The sequence below is a fragment of the Chrysoperla carnea genome, chromosome 3, assembly GCF_905475395.1.
Source record: "Chrysoperla carnea chromosome 3, inChrCarn1.1, whole genome shotgun sequence".
NCBI lineage: Eukaryota > Metazoa > Arthropoda > Insecta > Neuroptera > Chrysopidae > Chrysoperla > Chrysoperla carnea.
The window spans coordinates 30,196,840-30,215,675 of NC_058339.1; the positions used below are offsets into that span (position 1 = coordinate 30,196,840).

Below are 18,836 nucleotides of genomic sequence, written 5' to 3' on the forward strand. Positions count from 1 at the left end.
ATTCAAATAAAAAGAAGAAAATGTCGCAAACTAGGAACATGTATCTTAACTGATTTATGTTCTAATTTCGATGCGTGTTTTGACCCTTTATAAAAGACCACATTTACGTCCTAAAGAAAGGACGTGTACAACTAGATGTTAGAACTTTTTTAATTTCAAAATTTCAACAATAACATTCGCTCATTTCGACGTCAAAATGGATACGAAGATGCTCAACATGGATATTTCAATTGAAATTTCAAATCTGAAATGTTTCGCGATAACTAGAATACTTCCTTTACTTCATAAAAAAGGAAGCAAAAATCGTTAGAATTTCAAACTAGAACATTCATTTTGCATCGTTCGATATAGGTATAACCACAATAAACAACAAACATAAATTATTATTTTTCCAACTTAAAACATAATCACTGTATACAATACATTTTTTTTTTTAAACTAATGATATTTTAATAAAATTATTTTTTTTGTTTATAGTTTGAAATTTAAGTGAAGAAAATTGATCACAAATGAATTACGACAATTCAAATCCAGGATTACAAGTAACAGCATAACGTAATTTTTCACGTAACGTACTTTTTTTATGATAATTTGGTAATTTTAATAAATTAAAACATGTTGACGATGTTGGTAATCGATTTAATGGATCTTTTTTACGTATTGTAAAAAAACCACGTATAACACTTCCTAAATAAAATGAAGATAATTTTCAGGTATTTTTCCATTGCAATATATGATTTAATAACCTTACCTATTGTATCGCCGGTATCTTCATCGTCACCAACTTCTACACAACGAATTGAAAATGGTGGTTCTAAATGTGCAAAACCAAGTAATGGTGGCTTTGAACAACTGGTTACAAACTAGAAAAAAAGAATTTCTTAAATTTTTATAGAATAAAAAATGAAATAAATACGGAAAAAGACCACAAGTTCTTAAACCTATCTAGTTGATTGAAACCCTTTGAATTCGCTTCATTTTTGACCCATTAAAAAATTCTTTATTTTGGGGGGGGTTTAATGTATCTCTATTTTCTATCTTGCTGAATTATCAATAAAATAGAATGGTCTTTGGAAGTAAAATGGAATATTTCTAAGTTATTAACCTTTAAAAATAATGTACGTTCCTCTTCAGTAAAATCTTTATCTAAAATATCCCACAGCCAACTGACTACACGATGAGAATCATGAAAACCACCATAGTATTGAGTATGTCGTCTTAAATCACGTAAGTCTAATGGCACGTTATCACCGGATATTAACCGTTGTAGCTAAAAAATGAAACACAATCAATATATTTGTTAACAAAAAACAGAATGAAATTTCAATAATTGTAGTTACTTACTTCAGGCGTTGAGAACAACAATAACCATTCCGGATTAATAATAGAACGGAAACCTCTGATAAAAGCCGCCGTTTGATCTTTTATTTGAGTATGCATTCGAAAATGTGCCATCAAATGAATATAATTAATTCTAAAAAGAAATTTCGAGTATTTTACAATGAGTGTGGTAAACGAAACCGTTAAAAGTTTACAAAAAAATCAAATTTTAATTGAAAAAAATACAATTTCATGTTTGAACTTCGACACCGTATGCATAAAAATTCTATATGATAATAAAACTCACTTATTTTCATTTGTAACTGGTATAGCTTTACCACCAGGAATTAATTCATGCGTAACAATTCGACCCATCACATCTTCATCAACACTAAACATTAAATCCAAATCAGCAACATCACCTTCGTGATGTTTAATAAATGTTAAACTTCTATATAAATCCCGATCTAATGATGGTAATTCATCCATTGCACTGTATAAAGCTTTCTGTGTGTGACCTAATACTTGACTTAGAAAAAATGATGCAAATGGTACCTCCACCACAATTCCCTGTAAAAAATATTGTAGAAAAATAAAACTTCCAAGATAATTAAATAGATTCATTTTCTACGAGGCTAATTTCGAATTGTTTGAAAAAAATTATCGAACAACAATCATATTGGCCAAACTTACAACTCCTCCAATTATTTGGTCTTTTCAAACTTGAAAAATGACTTGAAGTTAAAGGTTTTGCCAACAATGAAGAGCTAGGATCTGCAGTAAATTGCTAAAAAATGCTGTTGTACAGTGCAACCTTAATATAACGAACCTCAATATAACGATTTCCTCGATTTAACGAATTTTTCGTAATCCCCTTGAATTGTCCATAATAGTCAATATAAAATATACCTCTACATTACGAATATTCTTTGCGTACAACCTCTATATAACGAATTTTCAACTATCAAGAAATAGTATAAATACATAGCAAATACATATACATATGTAGTAATTTGATAAAAATGTGTTATCATTTATTAGTATAAGTACGTAATACATATTGAGGTGAATAAAACTATTCTTTTACCTCTTTATAACGAATTTTAGACCAATCTAACCTCAACATAACGAACCTCAGTTCAACGAATTACTTGATATAACGAATATTTACTGGTTCCCTTCAGATTCGTTATATCGAGGTTGCACTGTATAAAAAATATACGAAATCACATACACTGCCGTATTACATTCTCGAGATTCAATCCCCTAAGATTATTTTATCATTATAAAATGAAAAGAAGCAGCTGGGAAAATGAATCGACATATTAGGATCACTAGGTCGAATTATTTTTGTTAAGCTACCTTCACGATCAGATATTGTAAAAGCATACCTCATAAACAGCTTTGCCTAACATTCGACCAATAAATTCAAATAATTGTAAATGGTTTTCTTGTAAATATGATGTTGGTGCAGGATATAATCGTTCTTCATTTGTAACACGAAATAAATTTAACGATGGATCAAAAACACGCTTGATCGTTTCCTCTAAAAATTCTTTGAATACACCATCTTGATCAATTCCAGCTTCATCTAAACCCTGTTCGTTTATAAATCGTACCCGTATAACGCCTTTTAATGCCTGTGGTGGTAATGCAGCTAATTGTCTATAGCCATCTTCAACAATTCGATTCCTATAAAAAATTTAAATCTATTTATAAACGATTTGACGTTTACAAAAATTTAGAAGATCTCTCGTACCTATGAATAGTAATTAATGTTGATTGAGGTGATGCACATGCTGATTCTGTAAGACCCAAAACTGTTTTTTCATTTATAACATTTTTACGAAATAATCGTACTCGTTCATCGTGCGGAATCACATGTGGCATTCGTACTAATAACATTAATGGTGCCTTTTTTCCACGTTCTAAATCTGACATAAATGATGCAACTTTAATATCTTTAATTAACCAATGACCTGGTGGACTATATGGCCGACGACAATCACGTCGATACAAAACCATTAATAAAATATGCAACGATTGGAATAATGGATTAGATTGAATGTGTTTTAAGTCTATAAGAAATTCAAAATAATTAAATTTTCTGATCAATTAAATTTTCATTAAGAGTTCTTACAAAAGTCTAAACTTACCAAATATATTACCCATAATAATTTTATACAAAAATTGATTTAAAAAACCAGATAATTTCACAATATCTGTTAATTTGAAAGGTTTTTGTTGTTCATACATTTCAATATCATCAAGAATCCTAAAAATTAAAAAGTTGGAAGTTTTTATCAATATTTCGGAAGTTAAAATTACAAAAACAACTTTTAACAAAAAGAAAACCGACTTCAAGAGAAAATTTTTTCCAAAACAAATTAATATGCACTAAAAAGTAAAAAAATAACGATAATATAATGCAGTTAAAATTATTGTTATTTTTGGAGTCGGTGTCAGCCAAGCTAATGTAGCAAACTGTTCTGTCAAAGTTGTTTCCTTGGCTGACATCGACTCTAAAATAATTTGAAGGACCTGAAAGCTACGAGGGTTCTATAAAAATTGGTCCGTAAAAGGCTGGATGGAATAAATCAATCAAATAATAGCTAATGTTTTTTTTTTTAAATAATAATTCTTGCTACTGGTACTTTTTTAATAGTACCACAAAGTATAAAAATAGCATACTTACGTAACACAATGTGTTGTACAATCACAAAATAATTGTAACATTTGAAATTCCGGTGACGAACATTTAACATTAACCATTAATAAATCAATAAAAGATTTAAGACCACAACATGGACCTAATGTTGTTAAAAATAACCATAAATCATATAAAATATGCTCCTGATAACAGATACCAGTTAATATATCTAAACGTAATTGTGTTAATGTATCCAAGGCTGTTTGATACATTGAACATATCAATGCAATTGAACTGCACTCGTTACCGCCTAGTTTATATTGTATTTTTAATTGATTCGATGTTTTTGTACGTGATTCTAATGCACGTCGTATTAAATTACTTGGTCCACTCAAATGATGTTGTTCATTTGCTATTTGAATTATATTCTGTTGTTCTACGCCATCAACTAATTGATTTAAAAGATTTCCTAAAAATATTTAAAATAAAGTTAACGTAGATTACAGGCGTACGATCAGGGCTAATCAATTCGATCACTTAGTTAAGTATTTCGATAAACGCTCTGAATTACAGATTTAAAGAAATTATTTAGAACGAACCTAATAACGTTTTAACCATATTCGAATGCCATAATAAGCGTAGTTGATGTTTCATATGAGGAATAGATGCTTGTAATGCCTCATCTGGTGGTTGTGCAAACCAACCAAGTACTGGATGCCAATGTGTTAAACTTGATTGTTTACTTGAAACATACCGACCACAACTTTCTAAGATTCTTGTACATACATGCTGTAAAATAAAATCAAATAAATAAAATAATTTTTTTATTGTTTTAGACATTAAATTAAGACGATTAAATTTACTCACCACAAAATTAGGAATAAATTTATCATTTAATGATTCTTCACGTTCAATATATGATAATTGTACTAAATTTGCTAATAAACATAACGCATAATTTCCTTCAAGTGCATTAAATACGATACGCATGTTTTGATCACTGGATAATAATTCCACACTCTTAACTAATATGTTTAAACTAACTATCATGGAAATGCACTGGAAAAAGAAAATTCAGATAAATATTCGCATTAAATGAATTATTTATAAGAGATCTAGACTAGAATAGACCTTTTTCATGAAAAACAGAAATGCTTTTTGATAATTTTTTAGGTCGAGCAGCAAAATATTATGAAAAAAATTGTAAAAAAGTCACAATATTTGAAATAATTTAAAACGATTTTTTTTTGTTCCACCGCGCACGTGATCTGTGATGTCAATCCGACAAGCAATCGCAATAAAACAATGTCAACAGTCGTATTAATATATCATTATTATCAACTTTAAATGAAGTCAAACCAACCTTCGTGTAACATCGTGTGTTTCCGAATCATTTTCGCCAATTTGAATTTTAATGATTATCATTGTCTGTTTTCTCGGTCATATAGCTTCAAAAAAATCGGAGAAAAAAATTAACCCATTTATCAAGACATTTACTTTCATTTAAAAAAAAAAAAAAAAAAAAAAAAAAGAAAAAAAAATGTGAAAAAGATCTATTGAAGCTAATTAAGCTAGTTAGCTGCGGCACATATATTTTTTTAAATTATGCATTGGATTAATATTATGAATTACAATTCAATCCTTTAAGGTTCAAAATATTTGAATACTTACCTCAGGTGCAATTAAATTCAAATGATAAATTAAAGCTGGCACTGATAAGATATGTATTAAGAACATTGTCATTAATTTTTCTGAATAATTTGATGAAATTAATGGACGTAATGACAATGTAACTATCGCTGATAATGATATATGTTTTAACGCTACTTTAGTACGACCTAAACCACGATGTAATACAGACTGAAACATATTTAGAAAATTATTTTTATTGCTAATATAATTATTAACTAAAATTCTGGTATTTCTGTGATATTTGTAAGAAATCATATTTCGAGACATTTCACACTGCGCAAATAATCTCATGGCACTGGATTGATTGTAAGCTATCATAAAACATTTTTAACACTATTACAAAACAATGTTTCTAAAACTTTAGCCTGTGGCTAAATTTACAATGTTAAATGTATGTTATAGGAGAGTAGCTATAATCTAACTTACATTATTTTAGGGATGGGCGATCTAGATTCGATTCTGCCAAGATCGATCCATGAGGTATGAAAAGGCAATCTTTTTTTAAGGATTCTTTATTAGCTCGATTTTACATGATCCTTTAGTTAAGAATCTCCTATTGGCACCTATTGGCACCTATTGGCGAATTTGTGAAACTTCAGCCGCGCATTGTTTTATATTTGTAAAAGAGTAAAATAAAACAATGTTTTAGACAATTTGGTTTTTTTTTTCATCATTATGAAATTCAAAAGTGTAGGATAAAATATATTTTTACAATTTTTAAAATCGATTCTTACTAGATTGATTTATTGCAGTTAAGTGAATCGATTCTTTTGAAAGAATAGCCCATCCCTAAATTATTTTTAGGGTGTATAAAATTAACTCACCTTTAACGTAATATAAAAACCTTTATGAAATAAATCACCTAAAATATTTGCACATAATTGATTCATACCAGGATTTAATATTTCCATACTTTTTGTAGTTAAAATAATCCATGTATTTGTTGCAGTGAATGCAACCAATGTATGCAACAACACAACAATATGCTTTAAATTTGATGGTAATTCTGGTTTTAAATCTTCCAAATATATACAACATTTCCATAAAATATTTTTAATATGTGCAATCCATGGTACAGCAAATTCTTTATTTAATGATACACCCACATAACTATATTTTGGTGATTCTGAATTCAATGATGCTATTAAGTAACGACATAAATTTACAAATTTCTCTAAATCACGATCTTTACGCCATATTATTAAAAATCGAGATGATGTATGATATATATCTATCGCTGGTTTTAATATTATATTTTCATCGACATTTCCTAGGATGTTATTGAATTCATTTCTGTAAGAGATAAACAAATAATTTCATGGAATGTTCAATGTGTGAGTGTGGTTTATATAATCATTATTTAGGTTTTACAAGTTAGGCTAAACACGTTTGAGCGATATTAGAGGCAACTAACTACATGTTCAATCGTTAGGTTAGGTTAGAGTGGCTGTCCTGAGGTGGGACACACTTTGGCCATAGGGTCCGTTGTGATACCGTTAATGGGTTGGTCCATCCCCGTCCATTATTCCATGAACCATTTGGAGCTGTTTAAGAACAGCAGGAGGGCTTTGACGTCGTCGTCAACTGACTTTAGGTCGGAGAGGTCGTCAAAGAGAGGCTGGCTCAAGTAAGTCCATCTCCTCATGACAAGAGCTGGGCAGTGACAGAGAAGATGAGTCTCCTCCTCGTCACGACTGTAACAGCTACATTTTTTTTTGGTTCAACATTACCTCAGAAAATTATTCAAATAAGAAAAAAACATTTCACAATTTTTTTAAGGGATACTTGCCCTTTAACAAATCGAGAAAATCACAAAAATAGTGTTATTTTGAAATTTGATGAAACTTATATTTTTTGGATAATTTCGAACAAAAGAACACAACTATTAGGCGATTGGACCGACTCGGACAAATGAACTGGATGTTTATTTCCATACTTTTTACCAAAGGAAAGTAAATCGGTTGTGATTATAGAAACTAATCCCAAAATTCTTCGAGATTTCGTATTCTTTGTTAAAACTTGAGGCCAAGGAGTTATGATTGTGTGATTTGTTAAGAATGTACTTACAATATTATCAATTCAAATCTTTTTCTAGCTAGCCATCCGCGAATGTATGCTTGAATTTGTGTAGCAGCTAATTCCTTGCGTTTTTCAAGTGCTCTTTCTTCTCTAGCAGCTTTGGTCTGCTCCAAGAATGAACCTTTAGAACTTTCCGTTTGTTGAAACATTTTTATTTATTGTATTATATTTTTTTTGTTATAAATACTCTATTATTTATAAGATTTTACATTAATTTGGCATTTTTATAAAATATAATTTTTTTTTCGGTTATGTTTAAACTTTTTATTAAATATTTATTCATTTTTATCTTATTCTTAATTTCAAATATATTTTGTTAAATTTTACGACAAATATTTATGTAATATTGTATACAGTAATAATTTACGCTTATATTCTATCAAAAATTTTGACATATTTATTTGTTTTGACAGAAATATTATTTTGACATTCGTCAATCCATCTCTTGTAAAATTATCGAACTAAAAATGTCATTTTTATTCAAAATAATGCTATTTACAAAAATAAAATGTAATTTTCTTGTGGCGAATTTCCTGATGATTATCAGAGCTTTAAGTATCAGGACTGTAGGTATAGAATTAATTTAAATCTTCGTTTCCGAAATATTAGGCACAAATAGGTACCAGATTAAAAGATAAAATGGATAGGAGTGCCGATGAAGTATTTAGATTTATATCAACATTTTCTCTGCAATTTGCTTTCAATCATAACGTGGTATTTGTTGTTTTTCAAAGTTTTTTGCTAACAATTTTGATCTTCTGAAATAGTGTCTACTTTTCTTCATAAACTAACCTGGTTGCACCCTTCCCCTCTTTATGAATATTTGTTAAAACTATTGTTTTAACGTTTCCCGAAATATTCCGCAGTATCGCAGAAATCTCCAAGGAAACCAAGAGAGTAATTTCTTCTTGGTGTTTTTCATTGTAACATCTTTAAACAAGCCCGTATCCATAAAATTTTTTAGAGGAGTTAATAGGAATATTCGTAAGCATTTTTTGACCTGATTCATTTTGCAATTAAACAAGTTTCTGAGATATTGCATATAATCCCATTCGAATAGCTTCCTTTTTGAAATCATCTGAAAATAAAACAAATTGCAAACCAGGCAGTTTTTATAACCGTTGTATTTTGGTTGATTTAAATTTTAGTATAAATAAGATTTTATTTAAATTGTGCACTTATAAGCAAAATATTATTTTAGTTAATTAAATTTTCTCTTAAAAATAATGTATTTGTCTATTAGTAATCATCAATTATCAATTATATCACCTACTTATAGTAGAGTTTGACTAATCCAGCACTATTAAAAACCCAACCATGTCACTGGAATATTCGAATTACTTGGATTATATAGAATAACTACAATTAAATTTATGTACGTTATACATATATATCATTTTTGAATGAACATAATCGCACAAGCTTTCGGAGCGGTATGGAAATCGCGGGCGGAATGGAATACTGGCCGTATTGAACTTCTGAATGTTCGGATTACTGTGACTCTACTATACTTATCTTCTGTGATCACTGAAGGGATTTAGTCGAGATATAGATTATTTCCTTTTTCTCCGTTGGAATTTATTTTTAACGGTTTCAGAATCGTACGCTTGGTTAGTTTCCCCCCACCACTTTTTTGTAAGGGGTGCCAAAATATTCTTCAAAAGTTTCCAATAGTTTCTTTTCCTAAATTTAGCCATTTCCGAGATGTCGCGCCCGAAAATTTATGAAAAAGATCTTTTTCTTGTTAATACTAAGAAAATATTTATGGTTGAGAGTTTGAAAATGTCTATGTTAGACGAAACATGTCATTGAATTATTAAAATATTTAAATATAAAAAGTGGACTTAAAGCAAAGGAAATTTGTAAGTTATTCCTTCAAACCCTTATTATAGAATTCTACAAAGTAAAGCTCTTTACAATTATCGTATAGTACGCTATATTTATTTGGAAGCTGTTATAAACATCTTTATCATTTTTTGGGCGCGATTAGTTTACATTATGCGTCTTCATGCAAGCAAGAAGAATGCAATTATTTCACTCTCCGTATCTGATTTTACTACAACAGCTGAAGATTAGGAGTTCCAAGAAGTCAAGATCTAACTCGCTTGAATGCTAGAACGCTAAGGACATGTACACTTGATCACAAAACGTACTAATCGAGAAATATTTTATAATCTGAATAAACAACTGAATCATTGAAAATTAGAAATATTTGTTATATTCACAAAAACATCAAATTCCAACTCATATCTTTTTATTTAAGTTTAATAGTACAGACGATAAAAGATGGGGGTTACAAGTATACGAGCACTTTTTCAACGGAAATTCTCACTCCATTGCACCATAGGCTGAAGTCATATCCAAAACCATGGCAAAGGCCAAAACATGGTAAATACTGGAAGTTTAAATATGAAGATCTCATTGATAAAGTAATAATATGCCTATATTTCGAGTGAAATGAACTCTGATGCTGATTTTAACGTATAGTTTTACACATTGTGCAATTCTATACTTCCGATTTTTGCAGTTCTAAATATTTCTATAAAATTTAAGAACATTATAATTGTAATTGTGTACAGAACTTGGTGTTATATTCAGTGGTACACAAAATTGTCTTATAACAGGGTAATAGCACTTTTCTAGTTTGCTACTTTGAAAACTAGAAAATGTCATGGAAAATGTTTTTATTAAAAATAATTTTACCTTACTTTTAAAATTAGTAAAAATTTCTTTAAAAACACTGGAGTCAAGAAGGTTTTATAGAAGTCAAGAAGACAAAGGATAAAATTTTGTTTATAAAGTTGGAATTTTCCAGTAAAGCATACGAATAACGGTTTGTTTCTTATTAAAATGAACCAAAAATACTCTTAAATTCAAAAACTGTGAGGTTCTTTGTCACATATCGGCTCTACTTTTATCAAATTTGTTTACAACTGTCTCTAAAACTTTTATAAAACTTGCCAAATATGGTTTTATATTATAATAATATTATTAATAGTTCAAAATGTTCACTGTTAATATCATTACCACCTTATTTGTTTTAATAGTGTTCATACAATCTATTAATTTATGGGGTAAGTAAAGTAATTCATTGTTATGATATTATTTTGTTTTCTTAAAACGATAGTCTCGATTTTCACCAGTAAATGTTTGTATAGTTGTCATGGAAAATGGAATTGAAAATAAATCTATTCAAAAAGTTTCTTTTTCTAGTTATATAAAATTCAAAGCCTGTGTTGGTCACGTTTACTTGAAAAGGTCTTTTTTTGGAAATAATTTTTTAGTTCCTCATAAATTTTTGTATGGCAATAATGCAAACATGCGCGTATACGATATATTCATAATTTCTAGTACGGTTTCTTAGTTAAAAAACGATATAGACCGTAGGACACCGCGGGTTTTTGTAATGATAAATACATACTTGAAACTTCGTGAGTGGTTTCTTTTGGCGAGTCTACCAAACTTTTCCTTTACGATTTTTTTCGAAAAGACTGCGTGTTCTAATGAGCATGATGACGTCATATTTGAGTTATCGTTCTGCAAAAACCTAGCAGGGAATTCGTCGGACACTATGAAAACTTGAGTTAACATTAATAATTATAAAACAATCAAATATTTTAATTATTAATGTTATCAAGTGGTCATAGTGTCCGAATTCCGTGGTAATCAGTGAATGTAAATGGTTTGCAAAAAAAAACTTATTTTTAGATTGTATACCCGGTGAAACATGGATAGAAAATTTTTCTCTATGTGAATGTTATTCAAATTTGAGCGTAACATGTGCAAAATATGAACGAAAAATGAATTTGGGTAATGTTGTTTTTTATTTTACGTATGAAAGTATGTTTATTTTATATGTGAAATGAATTTGATTATGTATAAGTCTATTCGAATTTACGGATGAACAATGTTCGAGGTAAGCTAAATTACACATTCAGAAAATGTAAATATTTTTGTCCCCGAAATACTTACTAATACCATTAGCATGTTAGTGCAGACGCCTATAGTGAGAAAAGGTAAAGCCAGTTTCTTTTTTCTGTGTAGCAGACATATTTTTAATCAAGCTTACAGCTAGTCCAGTTAATATCTATAGATATACTGAATAGTATAAATATCGTTCTCCCTCCAGTAATTACTAACGTAATTAATGTCAATTTTGATTGAATTTCATGTAATTTTTACATAATAAATAATACCATAGAGCTGCAAAATTGCTGCCAAATGGTTTAATCGCAGTAGAAAGAGGCAGATAAGATAGGCGCGTAAAGCTTTCTTCGTTTCTCTTATACATGATATACTTTTAACCATAATAATATATACAAATCATGTGTTGTGGTCTACACGCTTTATTGTAATTGCATTATTAATGGCTACGAGGAAGGGAGGGAAGAAAAATTTCTGCCTCTTCCTACCTGGTCAAGAATTCACTTATTTCATTTTCTATGTCCCCACAGCTCCATGGTATTATCTCTATGATTTTTATCATTATCCTATGAGAAACTAATAAATTTACAACTAAAAAAATTCAAGCTCAACTTATTTTTAATAGGAAAATGTGTACATCCACGAATGGCTTGGTACGATAAGAATTATCGTTGTCATTGCATGTACGACTATTTAAGGCCAATTGTCATATGCGTTAAAGTGGAATATCCAAAAGGAATGCATCAACAGCGCTGCTCATTTGATTATCCAATTATATTTGGAGAATGTGTTTTTTGTAAATGTGATAGAAAAAATAATCGAACAGTATGCGAACGGAATGTTAGCTGTGGTAAAGATATTGGTAACATACGTTTCCATTTTAAAATATAACATTTAAATTTTATGCATATTGATTTATATATTTTTTAGACATATGTATTCCAAATGACCATAAAATTTTTGGCTGCTTAAATTGTACATGTACGCATACAATGTTGAGAAAATGTAAATTAATAAAAGATTGTTACTCCAGTAAGTTCTTATCGATATGACCTACTTTAGTTAACAAGTTTTTGCAACTAAAACCGAATGTAAGAAAGATTTCTTTGTATAACTCCCATAAGACCGTTTAACCGGCCCGAACCATTTGATTGAAGTAACCACGCTTATACATATACAGGATACGAATTGATTTGTCTTCCATATTCAAGTACACTAACTACCTGATCTAAAGATGACAAAGTTTTGGTAGTTAATTTATTTATGTGCTAACTTTAATTTCAAAGTTACAAAATTATTATTTTTCATTATTTAAAGAATGATTATACATTAAAAATACATAACAGCTAATTTAAAATCATTATCCCCTTCGAGCAAATTTTCCAATTTAATATTTATATTTTTTTATAGATAAACCAGGTAAATGTCCCAAAAATTTTACAATATTTGACATAAGATGTACCTTATCTTTTAAGCAACCATGTTACTACGATGGTCAATGCGAAGGGAACAAAAAATGCTGTTTTAATAATTGTGAATTTCAATGTATGGATCCAATATTCTGAAATTAATTGTATAAACAAATAAAACAACGCTTCATATAAATATTTTTACATCACACAATTAACCATCATCAAATGCAGTGGTTGACACAACTGGAAGATGTAACGCTGGGTAAATGTCTATGGGACTGTTGTTAATTATTACTTCCAAGAATAGTTATATATCCAGCACTTCCATTTACATTATTGTGAAGTATTCACATCTTGTCCTAAAACAATTTCCCTAAGAAGTTTCACACCAATAAAACTTAATTCTAGCCATCCAATTTCAATGTTCGAATTACGTACGGATTTCACAATAAACGCTTTTTTAATAACATCTGCGCTAGTATAGATAAAATCTTTATATTTAACTTCAACCATACCAACTTCTTCACATTCACCATCTGAATCTAACACGGGTTCACTAATCACGAAAAATTTCACCACTTCATCGTTTTCTACTTTATCACGTAAAATAGGCGATAATTTTGAATCGAAATAAAACTGTCGTTCAAAATTAAACACTAACGATTCCATTCTAGGTGGTTCTGGTTTTGGTAAACTTAATGGAGTTTCCATTTCTTCGTCATCAAAATTCAAAAATGTGTATTCAATATACAATTGTTTAATATTTCTATCACTTATTATTGGCGTGTTCCTAAATAATGTCAATTTATGTATGATTATTACAAAAGTTTTTGGTATTTCTGACGAAGATGATTTTGCATCTTCTAACAAGCTTCTTTTATTCATCAAACTATTTTTATCGTCCAGTACAATTGGTTTTCTTCCAAATATACTGCCTCCTTGATCGTAATAATTAAATGATACTGATTCTTTTATAGACACTTCTCTAGAGTTTAATTTTTTATCAGAATCAGTTATAGTATATATAGGTGGTGGTATTTCTGGTTTATTTTCTGGTAATATTGAATTTTCTCGATAAAATTTTTCACTTGTCTTTGTATAAGATTTCAATTCTTTATTAGCGTCTGTTATAGTATAAGTAAGTGGCATTTCTGGTTTATTTTCAATTAATATTGAATTTTTTCGATGAGACTTTCCACTTGTCTTTGGATACATTTTTTTTTCTTTAATTATTTCTTTTCTAATCTGTTTAGTTTTTTCATCTGCCATTTTTACCTCTTTTGTTTTTTTATCTTCCATTTTTTGAATTAGAACAGTCCAATCAGCCTATATGTACAAAAAATCTCAATCACGTATTTTTTCACTTGAGATTCAAAAGTGAATTAAGTGGTAATCTTTTGCTAGAGTGAATCTCTGAACTCTCCTACTTTAAATTGTAGTTTGACCATATACGTCTTTGAATACTAAAAGTATATATTCTCCTCCCTCTTTTTATTATTATTATCAAATCTATTCAAGAACAACAGCAGTTTTGTTCTAAGTAGATCGATCGAACTTAAGGCTTTTAGGCTGAAGGGCTATTGGAAACGTATGACGACATTGCTATCATCGAGGATATCATTGTAAGTTGGACTGTTCAGTTTTATGCTGAATGTAGCAATTAATTAAAGATGAAATGATAGCCTTACATTAGATTTTTATAGAAAATCCATCACCGTAAACAAATTTTCGTTCTACTCCTGATTGGAAAGTGTTCTTATTGAGAAATTTTACCCAAAATTGAGAGAGGTTAGAATGCAGTAAAATATCTTGAAAAGTTTATACCTTCGTAGGACGCGAGATTCAGCAAAAAAGCCGTACATTTCTCTATAAAGAAATTATGTGGGAATAAAATAAAATAACTTCTTGTACTTTCGCTTTTGTTGCCTGGAGACACCTTTTTAATGCATTAGCATTTAGTGGACGCTTAGGATGTTACCCAATTCAGCCACCAAACCCAAAGAATAGTATAGTGTAGTCTATTGCAAAAAACCCAAAGAATAGTCTATTGCAAAAATATAGCTAAATAATCATTTTAGATTGTTCCCAGCATAGCTTTCGATTTAAATTTTTTTTCTATGTAGACCTATAGAAAACCCTCCCTAAAATAAAATAATTCACCATTTCAGATCAAAGTTGCTTGCATAAGTCAAGCATATTTTACGTAATCAGATTTCAGCTTTTCATCGCTTTTATTTTGTTTACATTCATTATCTAATACCTTTGTAAATTCATTTCAAGTCAAAATCACTTACTGATCTATTTATTTGGTCTGCATCATCGAGCTTTAAATACGAAGGATTTGAGAGTTTATCATCATCACTTATCGATCGTTTCACTTGATTTTGCAATTTTGGTGATATTAAGTCATAATCACTTATCGATAGATTTTCTTTCTTTTTATTATCATTTAAATCTTTTCGAGCATTTGATTGCTCTTCATAATCAAATATCTTCATTGTATCTTCTATTATGACATTCGATAAACTTGATGATAATTTGTAAAAGTCTTGATCTAGGAAAACGAAACATTAATATTTTCCAAAACTTGAAATAATTTGTAATCGACTGAAAAGCAGATACAACGCAAGTGTTAAGTGTTGAAAATTTCCCATTAACATTTCCTATCAATCTAAGCAATTTTCAATAAATGAAGATCAGAAATATTTTTCTGTAGATAGAAACCCTTTGTGAGGTAAAGCACTTTGTATTTTCAACAGATACGATTTTACCTATTCCTGCGTATGTGTAAGGGACCCTATTCCGACACCCCTCTTACGTTTTATTATTATATTACCTATTCCTACGTAAATGGGGGAGGTTACGAATAACAAAATTATTCAAGTCGCTTTTGTTAATAATACACGCTCACAACTAGTTGCAGTATTATGATCTTAGATTACAGAGACTTTATTTTAAAAATAATTTGACTTGTATTGTCTAAATATAGTAATTAAACATAAAATTTTTCCGCAGAACTTTCAATTTAAAAAAAATTTTTAAAAACTTTTTTCAAGCTTAAATACTTTGGAATATACCTATCGCATGTTTCATATTGTTAGTATCATTTATTACGGCGGCATTTTGTTTACTTGAATGTAAGTTATAATCACTCATCGCTCCTTTCAATCCAAATTTCGTTTTACTATCTTGTAAATGACTCCAATCCAAGCATTGCAAGTGCAAGTCATAATTACTTATTGACCTTCTCTTTTTTCGTTCATAATATTCATTAAAATAACTCAATCGATTTTTCATAATTGACTCTAAATTTTCAAAATCTGTTTTAATTTGATACCAAATGGATAACGAGCCAAAAAAACATTCAATACTATCTTTCGAAAACATTATATCAATATTTTCATAAATTTTATTGTGGGGATATCGTAATACTTCCACAAAATTTGTATAGCCTTTAGCTAATAGCTCGTCAGTATATGTTTCTTTATTCCACAAATAAATTCGAAATTCAGTAAATTCTTTTAACGAATGTAAAAAATAATCAAGTGATGTTATAAAATAATTGTGTTCAGCGTTGAAATTAATTTCGTTGTTGATCTCCACTTTTGTAGAGTAAATTTTCGTATGCATAAAATGATAATTAAGGAATAAAAAGATTTTATTTTCGTTGTTATGAATGTATGATTGAATTTTTCGTTTACCATTATTTGATAAGTATAATGTAAGAGCTTTTATAGAAAATATAACAGGCTGATTATTAATTTTTGGTTCATACTTTAAAATAATTTCATCGTTAAGGTTTGCTTGAAAGTTATCCGATGAACTTTCAATTTTTATACTTCGAACGTCAGGAAACTGTACACCCACATCATTTCTTTCTAAACGTTTTCCATGTATTTTTGCCATAAAAGATTTTATCATTTTACTTTTAAAATTTTTCAAATTTTGACACAATAATCTACATTTCTGAATCATAGAAGTAAAACGAAGGTTCAGAATAGATCCAGACATCAGGTGTTTTTAGTATTCCGTTGCCAAATGACAAAAAAACTTTGCCATCTGATGAAATTTATATCGTTATATGAGATCCCGACGCTTAAATATTTTGTTTTTACTACTCTGACCGTTTGCCCTACGCAGGTCCCCCCATATTTAGGGCTAATATTTGGTGGAGGACCTAAGGAAGGTCCAAGGAACCCCCCATATCTTAGTCTGACGCGCTCGAGTTACTACACAAATCCCCTCTTGGGCTTCCCTACTATTTCGGTGAAATGGATGTTAAAATGGCAAGATAGGGATTCACACAGATATAATTTTTTTATCTTAAAACAAAAATATTTTTCCTTGTTTGGTGATAAACATGGACAAAAACTAGTAGTAACTTTGAAAGTATCCAAACATGTTTCTAACCGTCAAAGTATAACCTATAAAACATGACATTTGTGAATTTGTAGTTGTCAAATACGAATTAATCATTCGAAAAGTCAATTAGAAAACTCAAAAATAATTATAGTTCAAAAGAAAAACTGATAATATGAAGGAAAATGATGATAATACTTTGGAAAATATCAAAGGTGATGCTATCGGTAATACAATGTACAGTGAACGATTCGTATTGAAAACATTGCTGTCCTTACAAAATATAGAATGGGATGAAAATTATGAAAATACTTTATGTACACTATGGGACATGACTATTGATAAAGATGTAGCCATTTATTTAGCAAACCACAGTTTTTTCGATATCTTAATCCCAACTATTGAAAATAACCTTAATGAAAATGCTCGACTTGTCGAAATTTTAGTTGGTATTACATCGAATATATGTTCACAGGTAAAATAATTCATTTTTATACGTCATTTAAACAAAACCAAAAAGTGGTATTTATATTTTTGCAATCGCATTTTCCATATATTGATTTCGATTAGTCAGTTTGTCTATACCACAGACTTACATTAAATATACTACACATGCGCTCTAAACTGATTCGGTATTCTTAAAATGATTCGGACCTAAGAAAATAATAGTCAAGAAGATATATGTATAAACTATGATATATAAGAAAGTGAAACCTCCGAGCTGTAAGCGTCTGTGGCTGAATTTATAGCGCCTATCTGGGTGGGGTTTAGTCATAGGTCGTTGCGTACTTTGTACTGTGCATCAGGCTGCCTAGGAGATTGAAAACAATTGAAATTGCTTTCACTTTCAATTGATTGAAAACAAAAGATGCGCAGTATAAAATACGTAATGATCGAGGACTAGACCTCGCCTAGATAGGCGCCTTTTTTCTGCTACCCCCTCCATTCGAGTTTTACGTCCTTATATATATGTTCTTGAGTAGAGTATTTGAATCCTGCAATGCATAATGGAAAATGTTTCAAGACGAAACGCAAAACAAAAAATTGGCGCCAATTTGAGGAAAACTATTATATTAATTTTTTATATAACAAGGTCATATAAAATAGAACCAATAAAGAAAAAATTTGATGGTATCCAAAAAAATTATTCCAAAGATAATTGTTCGATATTCTATGCTCAAAAATAGGTAGAGCTATAATTCAATATATTTTCCCAGCGTCTAAAGGATGAAGTAATCTATATATTAGTCATTTTTTTAGGATGAAGTAATTACAAAATTAATCGTTGACCATGGGGATGTTTTCCAATATTTATTACGTTTAATATCATATCACGACACATGTACGTTAGAGCAGTTACTTCGTTTTTTTCAAGTCATTAGTCGTTCAAAATACAAACA

At 29.5% G+C, this 18,836-nt stretch overlaps 3 protein-coding genes across 3 annotated transcripts; 1 reads left to right on the plus strand and 2 right to left on the minus strand.

Annotated features, from left to right (window-relative positions):
• Positions 1–508: 508 nt before the first annotated feature.
• LOC123294875 (ubiquitin-protein ligase E3B) lies at positions 509–7,932 on the minus strand. Its single transcript, XM_044876058.1, has 14 exons — positions 7,730–7,932; positions 6,487–6,955; positions 5,642–5,830; positions 4,838–5,029; positions 4,570–4,759; positions 4,016–4,439; positions 3,477–3,595; positions 3,080–3,398; positions 2,712–3,012; positions 1,628–1,890; positions 1,345–1,474; positions 1,106–1,270; positions 752–863; positions 509–687 (listed from the first exon to the last, which is right to left on the minus strand). Exons 1-14 carry the CDS (start codon positions 7,888–7,890, stop codon positions 515–517), a joined length of 3,207 nt encoding a protein of 1,068 aa, XP_044731993.1. The 5' UTR covers positions 7,891–7,932; the 3' UTR covers positions 509–514.
• A 3,576-nt stretch (positions 7,933–11,508) lies between these two features.
• On the plus strand, positions 11,509–12,717 carry LOC123295978. The gene is made up of 3 exons (XM_044877439.1): positions 11,509–11,551; positions 12,291–12,527; positions 12,596–12,717. The coding sequence occupies exons 1-3, from the start codon at positions 11,542–11,544 to the stop codon at positions 12,715–12,717; spliced, it is 369 nt and encodes a 122-aa protein (XP_044733374.1). The 5' UTR covers positions 11,509–11,541.
• A 681-nt stretch (positions 12,718–13,398) lies between these two features.
• Positions 13,399–16,456, minus strand: LOC123296441 (X-linked retinitis pigmentosa GTPase regulator-interacting protein 1-like). The gene is made up of 3 exons (XM_044877914.1): positions 16,155–16,456; positions 15,372–15,631; positions 13,399–14,403 (listed from the first exon to the last, which is right to left on the minus strand). The coding sequence occupies exons 1-3, from the start codon at positions 16,372–16,374 to the stop codon at positions 13,411–13,413; spliced, it is 1,473 nt and encodes a 490-aa protein (XP_044733849.1). The 5' UTR covers positions 16,375–16,456; the 3' UTR covers positions 13,399–13,410.
• Between the last annotated feature and the right edge of the window lie 2,380 nt (positions 16,457–18,836).